At 33.9% G+C, this 18727-nt stretch overlaps 1 protein-coding gene across 4 annotated transcripts; it reads right to left on the bottom strand.

The window, feature by feature from the left end:
• Positions 1 to 9702: 9702 nt before the first annotated feature.
• LOC113776276 (AFG1-like ATPase) lies at positions 9703 to 15280 on the bottom strand. 4 transcript variants are annotated; one of them, XM_027321397.1, is made up of 15 exons: positions 15095 to 15280; positions 14367 to 14684; positions 14181 to 14260; positions 13553 to 13653; positions 13275 to 13397; positions 13100 to 13169; positions 12567 to 12653; positions 12309 to 12374; positions 12110 to 12202; positions 11809 to 11865; positions 11534 to 11662; positions 11343 to 11433; positions 10994 to 11082; positions 10558 to 10751; positions 9703 to 10175 (listed from the first exon to the last, which is right to left on the bottom strand). In XM_027321397.1, the coding sequence occupies exons 2-15, from the start codon at positions 14587 to 14589 to the stop codon at positions 10067 to 10069; spliced, it is 1512 nt and encodes a 503-aa protein (XP_027177198.1). In that variant the 5' UTR covers positions 14590 to 14684; positions 15095 to 15280; the 3' UTR covers positions 9703 to 10066. The 4 variants fall into 4 exon arrangements, with proteins under 4 accessions (XP_027177198.1, XP_027177199.1, XP_027177200.1 ...); XM_027321398.1 differs by having other exon boundaries at positions 14367 to 14666; XM_027321399.1 differs by lacking the exons at positions 13553 to 13653; positions 15095 to 15280 and having other exon boundaries at positions 14367 to 14454.
• Positions 15281 to 18727: the final 3447 nt, after the last annotated feature.

Genomic DNA, 18727 nt, shown 5'->3' with positions numbered 1-18727 from the left:
CAATCACAATTTTCTTTGGACCAAGAGTAGATTGGGCTCTCTAACTCAATAGGATTTTGGAACCAACAATGAGGATGCTTCTAGGCAAACCTCATGGACTTATATTAATGTGCGGACAAAAACACACACAGACACATATAATCTGAGAGAGAGAGCATATTAAGTGGCATGAGATTTCAAAAAAGCACACTTCCAAACATACACCAAGACATCCTCAAACAGCCAATTAACCAATTCTGCTAGGAGTTTATCATCTTCAGATGTTGCTATGCACAACAATGTACAATTTCTGTGAGATGAAGTGGAATAGAGATTAATGTTTCCACAAGGAGAACCAGGGTACTCATTCTGAAAAGATGTTTATAGGATCTAGTTCTGGAGAAAGGATATTGCCTAAGAAGTGCTTTTATTGAATCAAAAATCCTAAAACTTTTAAATATGACATTTCATATGCTAATATCTCCTCTTAGTCTATTACTACATTTTTTTTATGTTATCATCAGGGAATTGATATCCCAACTGAGTGAGTTCTCAACTAAGATCAATATATTTTAAAAATATGAACGATAATAAAAAATGTTGACTGTTATAATATCTAATAATCCTCAAATAATTATTGCTGGAAATTTTAATAAAAAATGTTTGACAGGCTGATGCGTATTTTAGACTAGGCAATAAACAGTATTAAAGATAATAAAACATAACTCCAGATGGTTCGGGATTAATACAATGTGAATATAATCAACCATCCAGCAGCTATAAAAGAAAATGAGAACAAAAAAAGAAAACTTGGAAATCTCAGATGTGGCAGCAAAAGTTAATGTATAATGATTTCTGTAAAAACTCTTTCTGATTGACTATTACCTAGAAAGGCAAACTCAGAATCCCCAATGTACTGGTTATATCAGTATTTACCAACTTCGGTAACCTGCTGAATCATTCAACTTTACAATGCCCTGGATTAACTTAAAGAAATTGCAGCTACAGCAAGAACTTCTAAAGTTGCTGATAATCAGATCCTATTACAACTAAATGAAAGACATCAGCACAGAAAACCCAATGTAATTTATGCACACAGTGATATTCATATTGTCATTGCTTCTTCTTTTGTTTAGTTGGAAGGACCATGATCAATTAAGCTGCCAAAAGCAAACCAAAAAAAGGAGGAAAAAAGAGAATATCTTTATATTCATAAGAGGGATGTTTTTATTCTTCAGGACTTTTTATTTCCAGAGCCCTAACACTACCTACATCTAAGAAGGTTCCCTTGCCACACATCATCTTTGAAAGAAAATTAACCTCAATTTAAGTAATCTCAGAGATTAATCAGGTAAAACTTCATACGCATCTCTAGAACTTCTAATCTTGATATGAACAGGCTGAACTGTATTCTCTTTTGTAATTTTCCTTTCACTTTGTGTCGACTAAGTATCTTTTTTTTTTTTTCATCACAAGGATGTCGACTAAATATCTCGGAGAAGTGGACATTGAAAATTGAACAAAAATCTGAAACCATCAGGAGTCAGATATGACCATCAATGTAGTTGTACCACTGAACTCTCTGGTAAAATTCTCCCAAGAATCATGAACCAAAAAAGCATAGGTAAGGTTCCTTCAAACTTCATCCAGTGTCCTTAAAGGACTCTGGAGTTACCTTCACATTGCTTAGGATGATGGAAATTCTAATGTAAAGCCAACAAGAGCATAGTCTTTTCGGATCTAAAGTAAACTACGCCTCCTCTAACTACAGATACAACAAAAAAGCAAGTTCATCTAATGTGGATCAGATTTTGTTATTACTACCTGCTCTTGATTTTGACAGAAAAGCCTAGCTCTATCAAGACATACACTTGTTAATTAACCATCATGTCACTCATAAACAACCAAAATGAAAACAATTATAAGTAATTTTGTTAAAGAAATTTTGCCAGCTTTTGAGATCAGATTAACACTTCAACAGAAAGTTCAGGACATGTCTAGGAATACTCCATTTGATGAATTATGGTACTACAGCAACCAAAATGAAAAGATAGAGGTTTGCCTGCTGGATAACCAACACCAGACAATTATAAATTGACAGGTTAAGAAATGCTAATAGCCAAAAAATCTAAGCAGATTTTCCATTTGCCTTCGTTTTAGAGCTTCACTAGTTAAAACTTTTTTTGAGATTCTTGACTTTCACTTTCCTGATAAGCTTCTTGAAGATTTGAAAACAGCTTGTATATGTGCCAATAGAATATCACCTTGGTTAAGATTTTTCTAAAGTTTCCCTATCAGGGTTTCTTACCACAAACAAAGCATTTCTTAATAAAGAGGTCAAGAAGAACATTTTGCACCCATTGTAAAGATTCCTGGGCTAATATAAGAAACCTCTTAGAAAGTCACATAAAATCCATCCTCAGGCTTAAAGTTTTCATAATTTACATGTATAATCACTTTATTGCTTCTTCTGCCGCTTCATCCCAATTTAAAATTATCTATTTTGCTTCGGTTTGTTCAAAACATTGTCTACTTAATTTCATTTGTAGCAACTTTCTTACAATTAACAGTTTCAGTTGGTTTTGCTACAATTAACCCAAATTTCAAAATTGTAATAAACGTAGTCCAAAACACTCCTGCTTTAGTCTACATTTTCTAACTCCATCATATATACAATTCTGCCCACCGACCCCATGTTTCAAATTCCACATCAAACTCTTGCCAAACTCAAAAAGAATATCCTTTGTGAGACAAAAGTAATTAAAATTTGCAATGGCTACATAAACTTTCCATATTTTAAGACTCTATTGTAGCATTTACAATAAAAAGAAACATTCTCCAAGAAGCATATAATTATCATGTCAAGAAAAAACAAAATCGCAAAGAAAAAGACTCATCGGGAAGGATCAATGATGTGATGGTAAATCAAACAAGTAAATTAAAGAGCTCAGATAGTAGCGAAACCTTGAGGTGCATGAACTTCCTTCAGATAAAAAAATTTCAACAAATAAAAAACTGATTCCAGTTAGATAAAAAGGTGCATGATTGATCAAACAGACCAGAAAAGCACTAACAACTAGGAAAGCCCTTGAGAATGGGAAACAAAAGAAGGAAATATTCAATCCCTCTCCCTCAACCATGGAACTGAAATGATGTACACTGAACCGGTTGTTGCAACCGCAAAAACACCAATATATACAAACATATACACACACATACATATATATATACATGTACATGCATGCATGCGCGCGCACACACATATATATACGTTGAGGCTTTTCCAAAGGAGAGGGTCTGTTAGTGTGAATCAAGTTTGGAAAACCCTAAGCTTTTCAATCCCATTACTTAATGTCAAGTAGCTATAATGTTTATACATTAATCACAAACCTCTTAAAACCATTAACCAAAAGAAAAACTATAATTTGATTCAAGAATTTTTCACAACTACTAGATCAACCATGTGCTATTTAAAGAGAAACATGTAATTCATGTAAGCATTAAAACACTGACTTAATCAATAAAACCGTAGCATGAACATAACGGATGACACACATTACAACACACCACATACTACTTCCACATGCAAGAAAATTGAACCAAAATAAAGCGCAAAATATACAATAGAATAACATCACATTCTAACCAAAAAAATGAAGCCATGCATTCTCAAGTTCTAACATTTTTTTTCCATATTAATCAACAACAAATGTCACAATCATTTATAATCCTATTCATATGTACTATAATCCATTATCCAGAATCTAAGAATAATTCGTTTTAATCATTTTTACATGCACTGGAATTTGCTTAGACAAGTTATAGGATCGTTAAAAAACAAGAACGTGTAAAGTGGAAGATTAATTACCAGGGAAAACGGTGGCCGGAGTCTCAATGGCCCAGAATGAATGGCACTGGAATATGCAATAGGTGTGAGACGGAGAGAACCTGTGTGTCATGGCTACGTGTTTCTTGTTAAAACGTTCACTTTTTATTTACTTGCCCAAAGAAATAAAGAAGGAAAAAAAAAAGTTATTTTTCTCCCAATTTAGTCAATTTAATGTCCCAACATTATAGTTTTTTTCATATTCAAATTTATGTGCCAAAAAGGAAATAATTATTATCGCCTTAAATTTTTATTTGTTGGCATTAATCTTTTTTTTTTTTTGAATTAATCTTATAAATCACGATGATTGAGAGTGATCAGTTTTCTTTATGCAAAAGCAAAGCAAAACATTCAACGCATGACACACATTAACCTTTTTTTTTTGTACAAAAAAGTTTGGGTGATTTCGACTCTAATCACCATCATAAGTCAAGGTATATTTCAAGAACTTATATATAGTTCAAGTTATATGGGTAATTACTCTCTTACACATTACCCACCAACATGATCCTAACATGAGCAAAACAATTCGAGCATACACAATTTTTTATAAAAAAGTGATTCGTAGTTGTAGTTATCAATCGAGGCAACAGTGTTGACAACCATTTGATGCTATAAAACTAGTGTTCAATGTCCTTTGACAAACATCTAGGACACTAGTTAGGAAAAAAAAAATTGAATACATCAGTCATTTGTAAGAAAAGAAACAAGGGTCTAATAGGATATATATCTTAATTAAATATTTTTAAATCCTAGTAATATTGCTTTTGATACTTGAAATTGAAATATTTTTGCAGTCTAGTTATAGGCTTACAGCAAACTCAAAAGCAATATTTAGTGGCTGTGAGGTGCTTCAAACGTCGGGAATCATGTCCACATTCTAAATACATTTTCCATGGCATTTTAGCAATGCTTGGTCCGTCGAATTATGCCTTTGTAGCATATTTTTCAAGCCAATGGGATAAAAAGAACTAATATTTGATTTGTGCCTAAATTCTCATTTACTTTTTGAATGAGCCGTCAGGTGATAATCGAACTGTAGATTTCTTTTCTTGTGATCTATCACAATCACAACATTGCTGAAAGCTTGTAAGTTTTTTCTTTTCTTTTTTTTTGTAATTCTTTAGAAGTAGCTGTTTCTTAAAAGTTGAGAAATAAAAACTAAATGTCAAAAGAGCAACATGAGGGGTGTGTAATTTCAGAGAAAACATTAGCTTTTTTTTTTAAGAAAATGAAAAAAAGCAGGTATTTTCTTCCTTCTAATCTTTTTTTTTCCCTTTTGACAAACTCATAACTAAACCACGTTGATTAATATGGAAAAAAAATGTTAGAACTTGAGAATGCATGGCTTCATTTTTTTGGTTAGAATGTGATGTTATTCTATTGTATATTTTGCGCTTTATTTTGGTTCAATTTTCTTGCATGTGGAAGTAGTATGTGGTGTGTTGTAATGTGTGTCATCCGTTATGTTCATGCTACGGTTTTATTGATTAAGTCAGTGTTTTAATGCTTACATGAATTACATGTTTCTCTTTAAATAGCACATGGTTGATCTAGTAGTTGTGAAAAATTCTTGAATCAAATTATAGTTTTTCTTTTGGTTAATGGTTTTAAGAGGTTTGTGATTAATGTATAAACATTATAGCTACTTGACATTAAGTAATGGGATTGAAAAGCTTAGGGTTTTCCAAACTTGATTCACACTAACAGACCCTCTCCTTTGATTCAAAATATGGAGGGATTGATATTTATAACAAATTACAACTTCTAATATGCATTGTTCCCTGTACAAACGTCCTATTTTAAAAGTTCAATTCTAATTAAATTATATTATCCAGCTTGATAAAAACGATGTTAGAATGGCAAAATCTTAGAATTTTCTTTTCCTTTTTTAGGTTCTTTTTTTACTTGAAAAGCAATTTTGCAGGGCTAGTATATATTGCAGGGCTAGGATTCTTGATAATCCCCTAAATAGAGATTTCGTGCATGCTTGTCATCATGTTTCTTGCTAATTCATAATAATAACTAAATTGTCTGCTATACAAACGTAGACGTTATTTGAGAAAAAAAAAAAAAAAAAACTCTTGTAAAGAAGCTATTAATTAGGAGATGCCCAGATGGATTTGAAGTTAACAAAATTAGATAAAAGCAAATTCTTACAAAAAGCCTACTAATAAGAAGAAGCCAAGATGAAGTTATTATACTAAAATAGATTAAAAACAACGCATAACTAGACACCATGAACCAATCAAAATAACATTTATTTATTAGGAAATCAACAATCAAAGATACAATGAAACATGCATCACCAACTTCTTGAGTACAGATTGCACTCAAGACGGGAAAAGGAGGGGTGAAAATTCGGAAAACTGTCTTGCAAATGTTGAATAATTGGATCCCCAAATGGTATCTACCAATGTTGGTTCTCATCCCTTCCATCAATCAGATTATTCTCTGTGTAAATTGATAATTCTCGTACCTGATAGTACAATCAACAAGGTACACCTCAGCCCCGATATTAGCATTATTGCACAAACTTGTGATTTGATCATATAAGCAGATTGGATGCAACTGGCACAATCCGAACGCGATAGAGACAAGCTACAAGTCCAGTGGCCAAAAGCTATAGGCATATTGGTAAAAGGAGATTGAGAGTACAGATTGTAGCCCCGGAGTTGCAGCCGCCGTTGTTGGTAGCGTTCTAAGGACATAATCTACACTTCGCCCGTAATAGAAGTCCTGGCATGCCACCGGGTTGCATTGGTAGTATTTCAACGAGTCATATTTGGAATAGCATGCACAGCAGATGAGCAGCAGCATAGCCCAAGTACGAGTATTGCCATAACTACTGGCATTGCTGCTCCAATCATTTTCGGAAGAAAAGCCATCTATTCTTTTTTTCTTTTATTATTATTATTTTTTTGGTTAACTGCTGTGATCGATAATGGTTTGCAACGGGTGCTTAAATAGGGATTTCATGCGCATGCATGTTTGAATCTGTAATGTAGTGGAGCCAAGAAGAAAATTACAAGGGTTTTGTTGAAAATCCTGTAATTTTGTCTTCACTTGTCTTTGCATATAGCAGTAACAATGGACATGCAGATAACTCTAATGTGAAGTTATCCTACTCGTTAGAGCAGGACAGCAAGATGGATCTGATTTTGCTACAATAAGATAGAAAACCTTGCAATAGAAAAAAAGGGAAACTCAAACTTGTAGGAAAGTTCAACAACTACCGGGAAGGAAATGGTAAGGACTAGATGCAAAAGAAACAAATGCAATATACTAGACACGACAATTGAAATTGCTTTTCCATTATCCAACAAGATCTTCTTCCTTCCCACGACAACTTAGTACTGTTTATGCAGAGGACCTGATTTCAAGCTAAACATTGTCCACTTAATTCATGAAATGATAATAAAATGGCAAACCGTAATATGCTTCAATCCGTTTATTCGTTTTTATATGGACAGGAATTACAGAAATCTGGCTAATGTGAGATACCACGAATGGTTCGAAAAATTTTTTTTTTTGAAGAGTTATGAAACGAAAAAGACTGTCTAGAAATTAACAAAGTTAAACGTGAGTTTCTGTAAATGGATTTTTCTAATATTTGTCCTAAGGGCACATTATAAGATAAGAGGTGAGCCCTATAATTATTTGTTAAAGTAAATTTTCTTTGCTGAAGTTTTTTTGAATTCAAAGGGTAAATAATAATGCATATAATTCATGTTAGCCCACCTTCTATATTTTGTATACTTATCTTGGGACCCTTAAACAATAAAAGCCCTTCTACATTAGTTCTTGAATTTTATTTTTGGACATCAACCCCTATTGTATGAAACCCATCCCACTTTAGTCCTTAAATTTTATTTTTGAACATTTTATGGTTCGGACTGATCGAATTGTCTACCTTTGCTGCTCAGAATGTAGAATCAAGAAGATCTCTGAAATTTAACATTGTACTGTCTGATTCTCGTGTAATTCATGAATGACTACTAGAATTTATCTTCGAAGATGCTTGGAACTGTGGTATGACAACAATCAGAAAGCCCGGCTCTCGAATCAATGACCTAGCTATGTTGTACTGATTTTTCCTAACTAATAAAATAATTTAAAAAAGAATTTTTTTGCACATTTTCTGGTATTTAACTCCAGAAAATTGAAGTCTATCGATGAGAAATTGTTTTCACCAATAGACGAAAAGAGAAAGGAGAGAAAATTTGATCACTTGAATTGGCAACAGTGTTGCCTTGGGCTTGAAGACGTGACATGTAGAAGTTGTCCGCAAATATACGTGTAGGCATTGTTTTAACCGGGAAGAACCACGCATTCAAAAGCTTCCCAAAAAGCGTGGTGATCAGGCATGCAAAAGATCAACCATTCAATCGTTAAATATAAAAAATTAGAAAGGGATATGTGTGTTTATAGCTCGAGTGAGTTCAACGAACCTCCAACATCACATTCCTCAATTTATTTGCTCTTTGATTCATTTGTAGCCTCGAAAATTAACTAAAAGATGTGCACAGCTTTATGCAAGCAACTAACAATAAAGAGAAATTTTTTAAAAAAATTTTTGGGGTGCCGAATAGCTAAATATATAAAAGAGATATTGAAAATTCTCGAAATTTTAAGAGAACAAAACATGAATTTCCAGAATTTAGGGGGCGTGTCTCCTCCATCCCCCTTCCCCCTTCCCCCTTCAAAGTTCAGTCTCAAAATTTTGCTATTATTAAAACTTTTATCTTTAATTTTTTTTATGAATACCTTTGGAATTTGATAGTAATTTCAAGTTGGCAGAGTTAGGACAAATGGGAGATTAGTGTAACCTAAAGCTTAAACCAAAAAGTTTTGTGATTAAATTGTACATTAGTGTAGCTCGTTATCAGCTTTGTCTACTCTTCAATAAAAGCTCTAAGATATTAGGTTAAATAAAAATCTTTGAGATTTGAGACTTAAAAGAAATGGTGGAAGATTTCGTGCACTTGATCCGATTGTATTGAGATGCAGCTTCAACCTCCACTCCCGAGAAGAAATGCTTTCAAAGTCAGAACGCACCAGGTAGCAATCAAAGATTGGACTGCCCTCTTTTCTTTTTTTTTCCCCTCCCTTCACTTAGGGGTATGTCAGCTTTTCGATCAAACTAATCCCTTAATACTGCGTAGAGCCTTGCCGCAAAGATACACAACGAGGTAACACCCGAGCGTCAATTACAGGACCTACTGGTAACTATCAGATTACGAAATCAATCGGACTACCTGCGGGGGCGATTGGACTGCCCTCTTCGCTAAGGAAAAAATGATACCTTGGGCACAATAGCACAAGTAAGTAATAACAGAACCTAGAAAATGGAAAAATCCAGCCTGACTTTTCTTTTCTTTTCTCTTCTTAATTTAATCTTGGCATTGATAACTTTTCTGCACGAAAGTACTTGGAAGGAACTTGAGAACATGTTTTACATCTGTTATTGCAAAGGCAATATGCTCAACACTTGAACTGAATTAATGTTACTTATGAAGATACGTAGCTTCTTCTTCTTTTTAACTAATTAAGCCTCTCCTATTGCAAATTAGGCAAATTTGCTGAACAGAATACCATTTATCCAACCAATCAATCCTGCACTAGAAACACCGTGTTGGACAGAAGTATCTTTGAGCATGTTGAGTGATACTCCAGGAGAGCCGGTAATATGAGCAGCTTCCACATTATCTGATCAGAATCTTTCTTGATCAAGCAAGATCTTCAACAAAAGCTCTCCTTAATCCTTGGACTTCTAAAGGATAAAGAAAGCTAGTTTAAAAGACACTTAGATTTGATATTAACTGGGTCTACATGCATCTCAGCAATCTCATCAGCCACCATAATAGGAAATTACATAGAATCCCAGTTTTTTTTTCTCCCTTTTTCCCCCTTTTGGGAGCAAAAAGTATAGGATGATAGGCTACTCGTTTATTCCAGGGTCTGAAAACAAATGCTTCTCTCAATACATAATGTAGCTATAGCTTTTCAATACAGGATTCACAATGTGGTAATAATTTTTTTACAATCCAACTAGTGATTATCGGCTGAAAATTGTACTTCTATCTCGGGAACCATGGAAAACGACCCCAAATTTCTCTAAACAAGAAGATGTAATATCTACATCTTACAGATAACAGCCGTGTTCCAGGATAGGACAATGTTGGAAAAAATTTCTTGGTACTATTGAGGATGTAAAGCATTTTTACTGCACTCTTCATATGACTGCTGCTTTTGTGCCAACATTGCAGCATGCTGCTCTAAGTACTCCCTGCTGTTCATCTCTGTCAACCTAACATCAGAATCAGACGTCAGAATGATGTTCCAAGATCCTACCAAAATCAGATAGGGAAAAGAAAAGAACTGAGTGTGGAGGCAAAGACAAAATTGAGACAAGATAAAACGAATACTTGCACAAGTTGGACACCAGAAGAACATTAAAGATGATCATTTTACTCAACTCGGTGGAACAACAAAATATCGGAAATTGCAAGAATATGAAAGGCATATCCTTGGCACTAAAATGACATAGAGTGCATGAAAATGATAAATGCCATTATTCATAACCTTGGAGATGTGTAATAAGCCAAGTCAAAAACCGTATTATTTGCTTGGTATGAGGAAACATCAGAAGCATAGTGGCAAGTAGACAGATTCATGACAAAGTGATGTACCTGCTAATGGTGCGATCTTTTGCAAAACCCAATTCATTGTCCACACAAATGTCAGAATCGTCATTTTTCCTTGATCTAGAAGATGTTCTTGGAGAAATTTGCTGAGCATCAGCAATTGTGACTATCTTTTCAAAAAGTTGAATAGGAGTTGCATCAGCTGTACATAACAGTCTAGCTCTATTCTCATACATAACCTATTAAAACAACAGGGCGTCAGCATTTTTGTTCCTTCAATTCTATAACAGAGTAATCTGCAACATGAGATGTCCAGAAATCTAGTGTGAAAAGTATTTTCTTTAGGCTAGCAGCCGCTAGTCATAATGTAGTCTGCTCTGGAGGAATAGAATCAAGGGTTTTGAAAAGATAGAGGCAACAGAGCAGAGGCACTTGTCCAGGTAATCAAATTAAATAGATTTTTTCCAGGAAAAGGACTAACATCAACCAAAGTGACAAACCGATATGCCGCAGTCCTGTTGTGGAGACCAAGACGTGGCACACCTTCCAAAGCTAGTGTGTGAAATTTCTCTGTAAACAGAGATTGAATTGATTAAGAGCTATTCAAAATAAATATGTTTGTGAATGTCTGCATAAAAGTAATAAATAGCCAGAAAAAGCCATCAGCAAATGGAGAATCATGATGCTGCAGAAGAATATCAAACCAACATGAGAGTCTTTTAGTTATACCAAAAGGGAAAAACTTTTGTCAGTAACTGCAGTTGGTTAAAGAGGTAAGGTACCATTAACAACAGCAAGTTCAGAGAGAGAGAGAGAGCAGACTGGCTTACTGAATAATCCAAAATAATCTGCTGCACCAAGTGGTCTATCACAGAGTTCCTCGAATGGGAAGTAAGCACAACCATTAGCACCGAGTGGAACCTGAAAAGTCAAGCAGATAAAGAAATGCCTACAGATTATGTAGAGAATAGAGCTCATACACCACACCAAGTTGAATACAAATCCAAAGCAGTGTACATACTCGTAATGTCCTTCCCATAACTACTTCCACCTCTTGAGGAACAGCTCTATATTCTCCAATCAACTGGAAAAACTTCTGGTTAACTAGGCTTGATAAGTTCTTCCCCACGAAATAGAAGCCTTGCTGTGCCTGCATTACAGGGGAAAAAATGTGGTCAAACAACTGTCTATATGGTGACAATGGCATTGTTGTATCCTTTGTAAACAGAAACAATTAACAAAGTACTCAAAAAATGAAATTCTTAATGAATATGAAGAAGGAGACTGTAACATCACCGAAGTCATCTTACGGTAGTCGATTGATGACCCAATTTCATGAACCACGCATCTTTCCTGCCACAAAATAACCAGTTTAAGACAGCACGAAAGAGAAAGTAGCTGTAATAAAAACATAAAATTGAAAATGCCGAGAGAGAAAAATGAATTCAAAGTTCAGGGCTTTTCCCAAAAGTATGAGATCACAGAGATAAAACAAATAATTCAGATCTCCAGGAGATGCGATTAGTTAGGTTCAAACTCCATGAAAGTAAAATTTGCAAAAATAATATTGGTATAGCTTATATTCAAGAATGCAGACCTTTAGTATATCTATAAATGGCAGAAAAAGATCCCTTTGCAGTCCACCCTCATAAAGTTTATCAGGAGCACGGTTTGATGTAGAAACAAGGACCTGTAACCATTTGCATCAACAATCAAATACAAAGAATTACTTTCATGCTGAGTCTAAATAACTCATGGGAATTAAATGCATTAAAAAGAAAATCTAAAGTACTTACAGCCCCATTACAGAACAGATGCCTAAATAAACGATTTAGTATCAATGCATCAGCAACATCAGTAACCTGCAAAAGAAAATCAGCAAGAGAATCAAAAAGTAGCAATAGATTGGAGGAGAATTTTGTACAGGCTCCATCATTAGCCTTCACAACTCAATCACAACATCTAGGAAATAAAATTTTCTGCAGCGCAACACAAATTTCTCATACATAACAATAGTAAGTAGAATATAGTGCTAACTTGCTAAATAAATATACCATGAATTCATCAAGACATAACAGAATTGATTCATCTGATACTTCTCCAGCAACAACTTCTAAGGGATCTGCAACACCTTTGTGCTTCTGCAACAATGGGCAGTTGAAAGAAGATGATTACATTCTATTCCTTAAGAGATTGTGTTGATAGCTAAGCTATAAAAAAACACAACAAAAGATGTTGTCAAAGAGAAAGATGCAATCAATTGTTAGTTGAACCCAATCTTACATCAGAAATGTTCAAGCCCTTAAAATCAACTCATAGCCACTATGAAAAGAACTAAATACCTATGGAAATCGCTTAACATTTGAACTGAGAGAAAGTAGTGGATGGGAAGAATATTAGGTGTGTGAGCCGACAATGTATCAGTTATTAGAAGGATAATGGAGTAACTGAAAAAGTCATCAATGCCTTCAATTGAACATCAAACTACTTTCAGTCAATTCAGAAAGTAACTTTAAGTTTCGCACAGTAATCTTGACAATGGACCTATAAAAATTCTGATAGTTAGAAAAATAGGAAAGATTCATACTTGCAAGTGGCTATGAACGTTCAGCATGAAGTCGTGAAAATGGATTCTTTTCTTCCTCCAACTGGAAGGCCTGAAAGTAATTCAACCATTGAGTGGTAATCATATATGTGTTGCAACAGACCAATAAGTGGTATTGCATTTATCATCCCAAAATAAAATTTGGCCTTTTGCTTACAATTGCTCAAAAAACAGGTCCATCAACATAGTTTTTCCAGTGCCAACTCCTCCATAAAGATAAAGCCCTTTCACTGGTGAATAAGAAGACTGAGGTATGAAACGTGACCACAACCACCTACTCCTGAAATAGACCAAAGATTCATAAAATGGTCAAAGTAACTTGAAGAATGAATTATATGAAAACTTGACTTGAAAGTCTTTTATAACAAACTGTATGAAAGGACAAAGCTACAAGTATTACTCATGACAGATGGTAGAAAGTTCAATAAACTTTACCTTCCTGCTTTCTTAGATGCCGCATACCGATCAAGTTGGCAAGCATCAGCATTTTGAACCAACTGGTCGTAGAGCCTTTGAAGTTCTCTCAAAGTGCCTAACTACAAATTCATTTTCAAAAGGTGCTTGACTTTTAAAAGACAAGATAGAAGACTCTGACCATACACTTCTCGCATGGCACAGAAATGATTTGCTTAACATCATCCAAAATTTATTTCTTTTAAAATCTATTCTCTTTTGAAAGCAATCCTTAATATCTATGAGGAAAGAGAAATACAAGTAGCAAAATTTTTACCTAACATCTACTTAATTGTTAAAATTATCTGGAGCCAGTACGTCTAAATAATCCAGCACATTTACACATGATATCAGCAAGCTAAGATATCAGTACTAGTTTGCCATTATTGTTACAAGCTAACGAGAAAAAATCTTTTGAAAGGAGAGTAGCTCAGCAAGGTGTAGATGCAACAAACTTAACAAGAGTACAAGCAATAAGATTACTATTCTTAAGAACGTATCTTTCCTTTCCCTGTTTATCCTCGCCTTATGTTTTTTAAAACTACTAATCCTATGCACTCTATTACCTTCAAGGGAATTAAATCATAAAGTGGTAATTCAGTTAACCAACCTGGCAAATATCTCCATCGACAAGTTCACCAGAGGCAATTCTTCGCTCGTATTCTACAAGGGGCCCTGCTCTATCTACTTCTGCAATTGAACCAAAATGACCCAATACACAACAAAAACTAGAACTTCATGTCCATTAAAAATGCCACCAGAATAGCGAACCATAAATCACCAATAAGATATCAACCTCCATTAGCTACTCTTGCAGCATCAGCATGCAAACCTCTAGAGAACAGGTAAGATGGATGATAACATCTGCGAATATCTGCATATTGGTGTAGACTGTAGGCTGCCCTTCCACTCGTATTGACCCAAAAATGCTGTCTTTTTGGAAATCCGTTAGAGATAGTATCTCCTCTGTACCGAGAAGCTGATCTGAATTGCTTGATGGACCTAAGAACTGCTCTCATCTCCAAATCAGAACTCAAGTAAAGCAAAAAAGGGGATGGCCGCGAGTCCAATTTTGCTAAGGAAAGAGTCAAAGTCCCTGAATTTCACCTCAGAGCTGAATCAAGTTGCCGTGAGAAATGATACATTGTAATCAGAATATTCCCACTTTAAAGGATCATAAAAAGACAAACTTTTTTACTGTAGCATCTACTTTATTGGATAAAAAAAACGACATTTCCTACCATCAAGTTCGAAAACAGTAATCCATCAACTAACACTACCATTATACAAACACCATCGACTGCAGTCATTAACCATTCATAATGGACACAAAGAAATCTCAGATTCTTCAGACGATAAAACAGAAAGAATATCGAAAGCATCAACAATCTCGTCATTCCAATTAACATATTACATCCAATATCAAATTAGAGGCGGAAAAAAAACAAGAATCACGTCTTTTGCATACAATCCTCCCTGGTCAAAACGATTAAAGAGACTGAGAGAGAAGGTCAATGAACACACCTGATTAGATAAACTGAGCAAAACCCAGGTGTAAAAAGTAATGAATTCAAAGACTGGATTATTCTTTTTCATTCAAATACTCCATCAAATTTGACATCATGCACACAGTTGCACACACATGCACGTGTTTATGCAACTATAAATAAGCTTCGAATGGGATAAGAAAGAAAGAGAAATTCTCTTAAATTTATCTCTTTGGCGTATTCTTACTTCTTTATTGCTTAATTTTTTCTGAGGTGTAGATGACTCGACCATTTTCTGTTGGAAGGAAAGAGAAGCACAATTAATTTCAGGAAACGAGGAGGCAAATTTTTGCTCAAATTGGAGAAAGAGACGTTATGACGCGGTAATAAACCATCCCAAGCCTCCAAAAGTGGACCCTCACCTTTTTTTTTTTTTTTTTTAAGGAGGGCCCTCACTTTCACCTACTTTTTTTTTTTTTTCAACAAACGACACTTTCACCTACTCGACGCTTCATTTATTGGTATTTTCGTACCAAGAGTTTCACTACATACCAAAAACAAAATAATAATAATAAGAGTAATATAAAATAAAATAAAACCATTCTAATTCGATATTTATTTTAAGGATTGGTCATGACTTGTTTGTTTTTCTTTTCTCATAAAGGAGATGACATTATAAGATTGAGTCCATATGTGTATAATTTGTAAATTTGTGTGAATCGTGTTTGACAACTTAAAATGTGTATGTTTCGTAGCAAACCTGTATATTAAATTTTAAGTTTTATTTATATTTTACGTGTGAATTTCAAAAATGTGCTTTGGTATATATTGAAAGTGATCAAACAAGAGATGTGATAAGATAAGGGTTGAGATTTGGACTAAAAAAAAAAAAGATTCTGAATTGATTATTCTCTTAAAGCATTGGATATGATAAGGTTTGAGACCGCATAGCCGCATGAAAAAGAAATTAATGGACTATAGTGCCCAAGTTTTGTTGGGAATAGTGGAATGAAACGGTGGAAAGCATGAGAGCGATGGCTATCCAAATGTATAATGGAAAATTGACCACGAAGAAGTAGTGGCCATTAGAGAGGACCACATGCTGGTTCCTGTCGCAAGGGATAAAGAGAAAAAGCTAATATTCTCAGTAGGAAAATGTTTAATTGGCATGGCAGTTCAGTTCAAAAAAGAAATTGGTGTGCTAATAAACTTTTCTCAAAGTAACACGAATTAAAAAATTAGAACGTTTGGATTAGATTGGGATGTCAAATATGCACAGTAGCTTTTCTTTTGTTACAACAGTACTTAAAACATCAATAAGCAATTGAAATTGAATAGATATACATTTCTTGCCTTGCCAATCACTGTATAACAAAGTTCAAGTATTTTGATTCCTTTAAATGCGACTATTGGAAAATCTAAATCTAACCCAAAAAAAAAAGTGAGTGCAATGATATTATGACCCTTTTATTTACGACATAATTTACTATTATCTTTATATTACTGCTAAAAGATAAACATCTTCTCTGTAGTGGTATCTACTATGCAAAAATAGCAAATTGATAAAATTCAAATACAAAAAAGTTTATATGTAGTTTATTATCCTTAATTTTTTTTTGCTATTGAACTAATATTCATTTTTATACATACTTTGTTCAATTTATCAAACTTTAAATCAAGTAATAAGGATAAAAATAATAATAATAATAACAACAATAAATATAGTTAGCAATATTTGAAAAGGTAAGGTATTATAAAGCTTTATGTTTGAAAATTTTTAATTTTTTAGTTTATTTATATACTGTTTATAATAAAATTTTGAACCTATATTATGTGATTTGATGTAGTTTCTCTTAAGCAAAAATGAAGAACCATTTTATGATTAGAACTGCAAACGAATCGAATCGAATTGAGTTTTGACCTAATCGAGTCGACCTCAATTTAGTTTTATCAAGTTCGAACTCGAGGTTGAGCTCTTAATATAACAACTTGAGCTTTAAAAAAAATTTAAAAATTATTATTATCTTAACAAATAATAAAATATTAGGGATATATATGTAATTTTATTATTAAATACAAAATAAAAAATATATATAATCGAGCCAACTCGCGAGCTAACGAGTTGAGTATCTCTAAACTCGAGTTCGACGTGTTTAGCTCAAGTTTAATTGGAGGTCGACGTTGATTGAGTTCGTGTTGAACTCTGGTTCTAGCTACTCGCAAGCGATTCGATTCGTTTGCAACCCTATTTATGATTATGGAAAATAGGTAAAAAAAAAATGATCTATCAAATCTATCACTAATCTTGAGATTAATGAAAGCAATAAAGCAAGTGCACTATTAAGTACAATTGCGAAGAAAGAAAGCTGATTTTCTATGCAACTTTGAGAAATGATTTATTGTACAACAGGAAAAGACACTTTAATCGGTCATATAAAGGAACTATTTAAATGAAAGAGTTGGGTGAGCTACTAATTAAACATAATTAATCAATATCCAAGAATTAAAAGTTTTTCATTAATTTGTAAAGCTTGATCATATAATTATAAATTATACAACATATAAAAATAGTAGAAATCTATATGTTTAAATAAACAAAGTGAACTGCAGCGAAAATCTTCTATCTTAACTCGTATTTTAGATCTTCGGTCTTGACCCATCAAGGTAGAAGTGGAGAAATAAAATGGAAAAAAGAAAATCACAGCTTCCTCAAAGGAGAGCTATGCTGCGTGTTAAAAAATTGGGATGTTACAACAAACTCTCATGTCTTCTTATAATAGCTAGAAAATCTATTGGGTTCAGAAAAGGACAATATAAGGATAGGACTTGTTTGGTTTGGCATGAACAAAGGGACAAATATATATATATATATATATATAGGGATAATTTCAGAAACCTCCCCTGAGGTTTCTGACACTTTCACTGACATCCCCTGAGGTTCTCAAAATTTCACTTACCTCCCTTGATAAAAAATTGGGCCCCTTTTCTGACGTCATCAGGGCCAAAATTACAGATATATCCCAAGTAGTTGGGGTTAATTACTACCGTTTAGTTACATAATGGCATCTGATATGATTAATTAAGCTTAACAACAATAATAGAAACTTGATTCCTGATACATGAATTAATCCAGTCATTTTGGGAGTAAGGCGCCAATTGAGCTACAATATTGGCGCCATTTTTTGTGCCTGGTGTGATTTGACAAGAGGAAATAACAAGATCACATATAAGATCACTTATATGTGGTCTTATACGACATTCTGGATATAGGAAAAGAAACAGAGGAAATAACAAGAACAAAAATGGAAAGGAAATTGTGATCAAACCAGTGGTCCTAATATGCACTGGAGTAGCGGCAACAAAGTGAATAATTAATTGTTATTTTGAAATAGTTGCAAACACAACAGGAAAGGTACAAATTTATTTGTTCCTTTAACTTTCCTTTCCTGGTGCTGCGAAAAGCTACATGACACCTTTGCTAGTGTTGCTCAATTCCACCTCTGTCTTTTGTCTAAATGTTGATATTGAACATTCATTTTGGTTGTTAAGTGGATTTTTGAGTTAATCATTATGTCTTAACTTAACTCAATTCTCAGAATGCGAGCTCGTACTAAGCTCCACCGCCAACCCTCCATTTCGAAAAAAAAAGACAAAAGCAAAACAAAAGCAA

This window comes from Coffea eugenioides, chromosome 6 (genome assembly GCF_003713205.1).
Source record: "Coffea eugenioides isolate CCC68of chromosome 6, Ceug_1.0, whole genome shotgun sequence".
Lineage (NCBI taxonomy): Eukaryota > Viridiplantae > Streptophyta > Magnoliopsida > Gentianales > Rubiaceae > Coffea > Coffea eugenioides.
This window is presented reverse-complemented; position numbering and strand designations above follow the sequence as displayed.

Coding starts and splice junctions, on each gene's coding strand:
- LOC113776276 (XM_027321397.1), bottom strand. CDS start 14,589: ATGAGAGCAGTTCTTAGGTCCATCAAGCAATTCAGATCAGCTTCTCGG. Junction 12,375..12,566: donor TATGTCTTGATGAATTCATG/GTATATTTATTT, acceptor TTTCTTTTGCAG/GTTACTGATGTTGCTGATGC. Junction 10,176..10,557: donor AAAGATCGCACCATTAGCAG/GTACATCACTTT, acceptor TTCTGATGTTAG/GTTGACAGAGATGAACAGCA.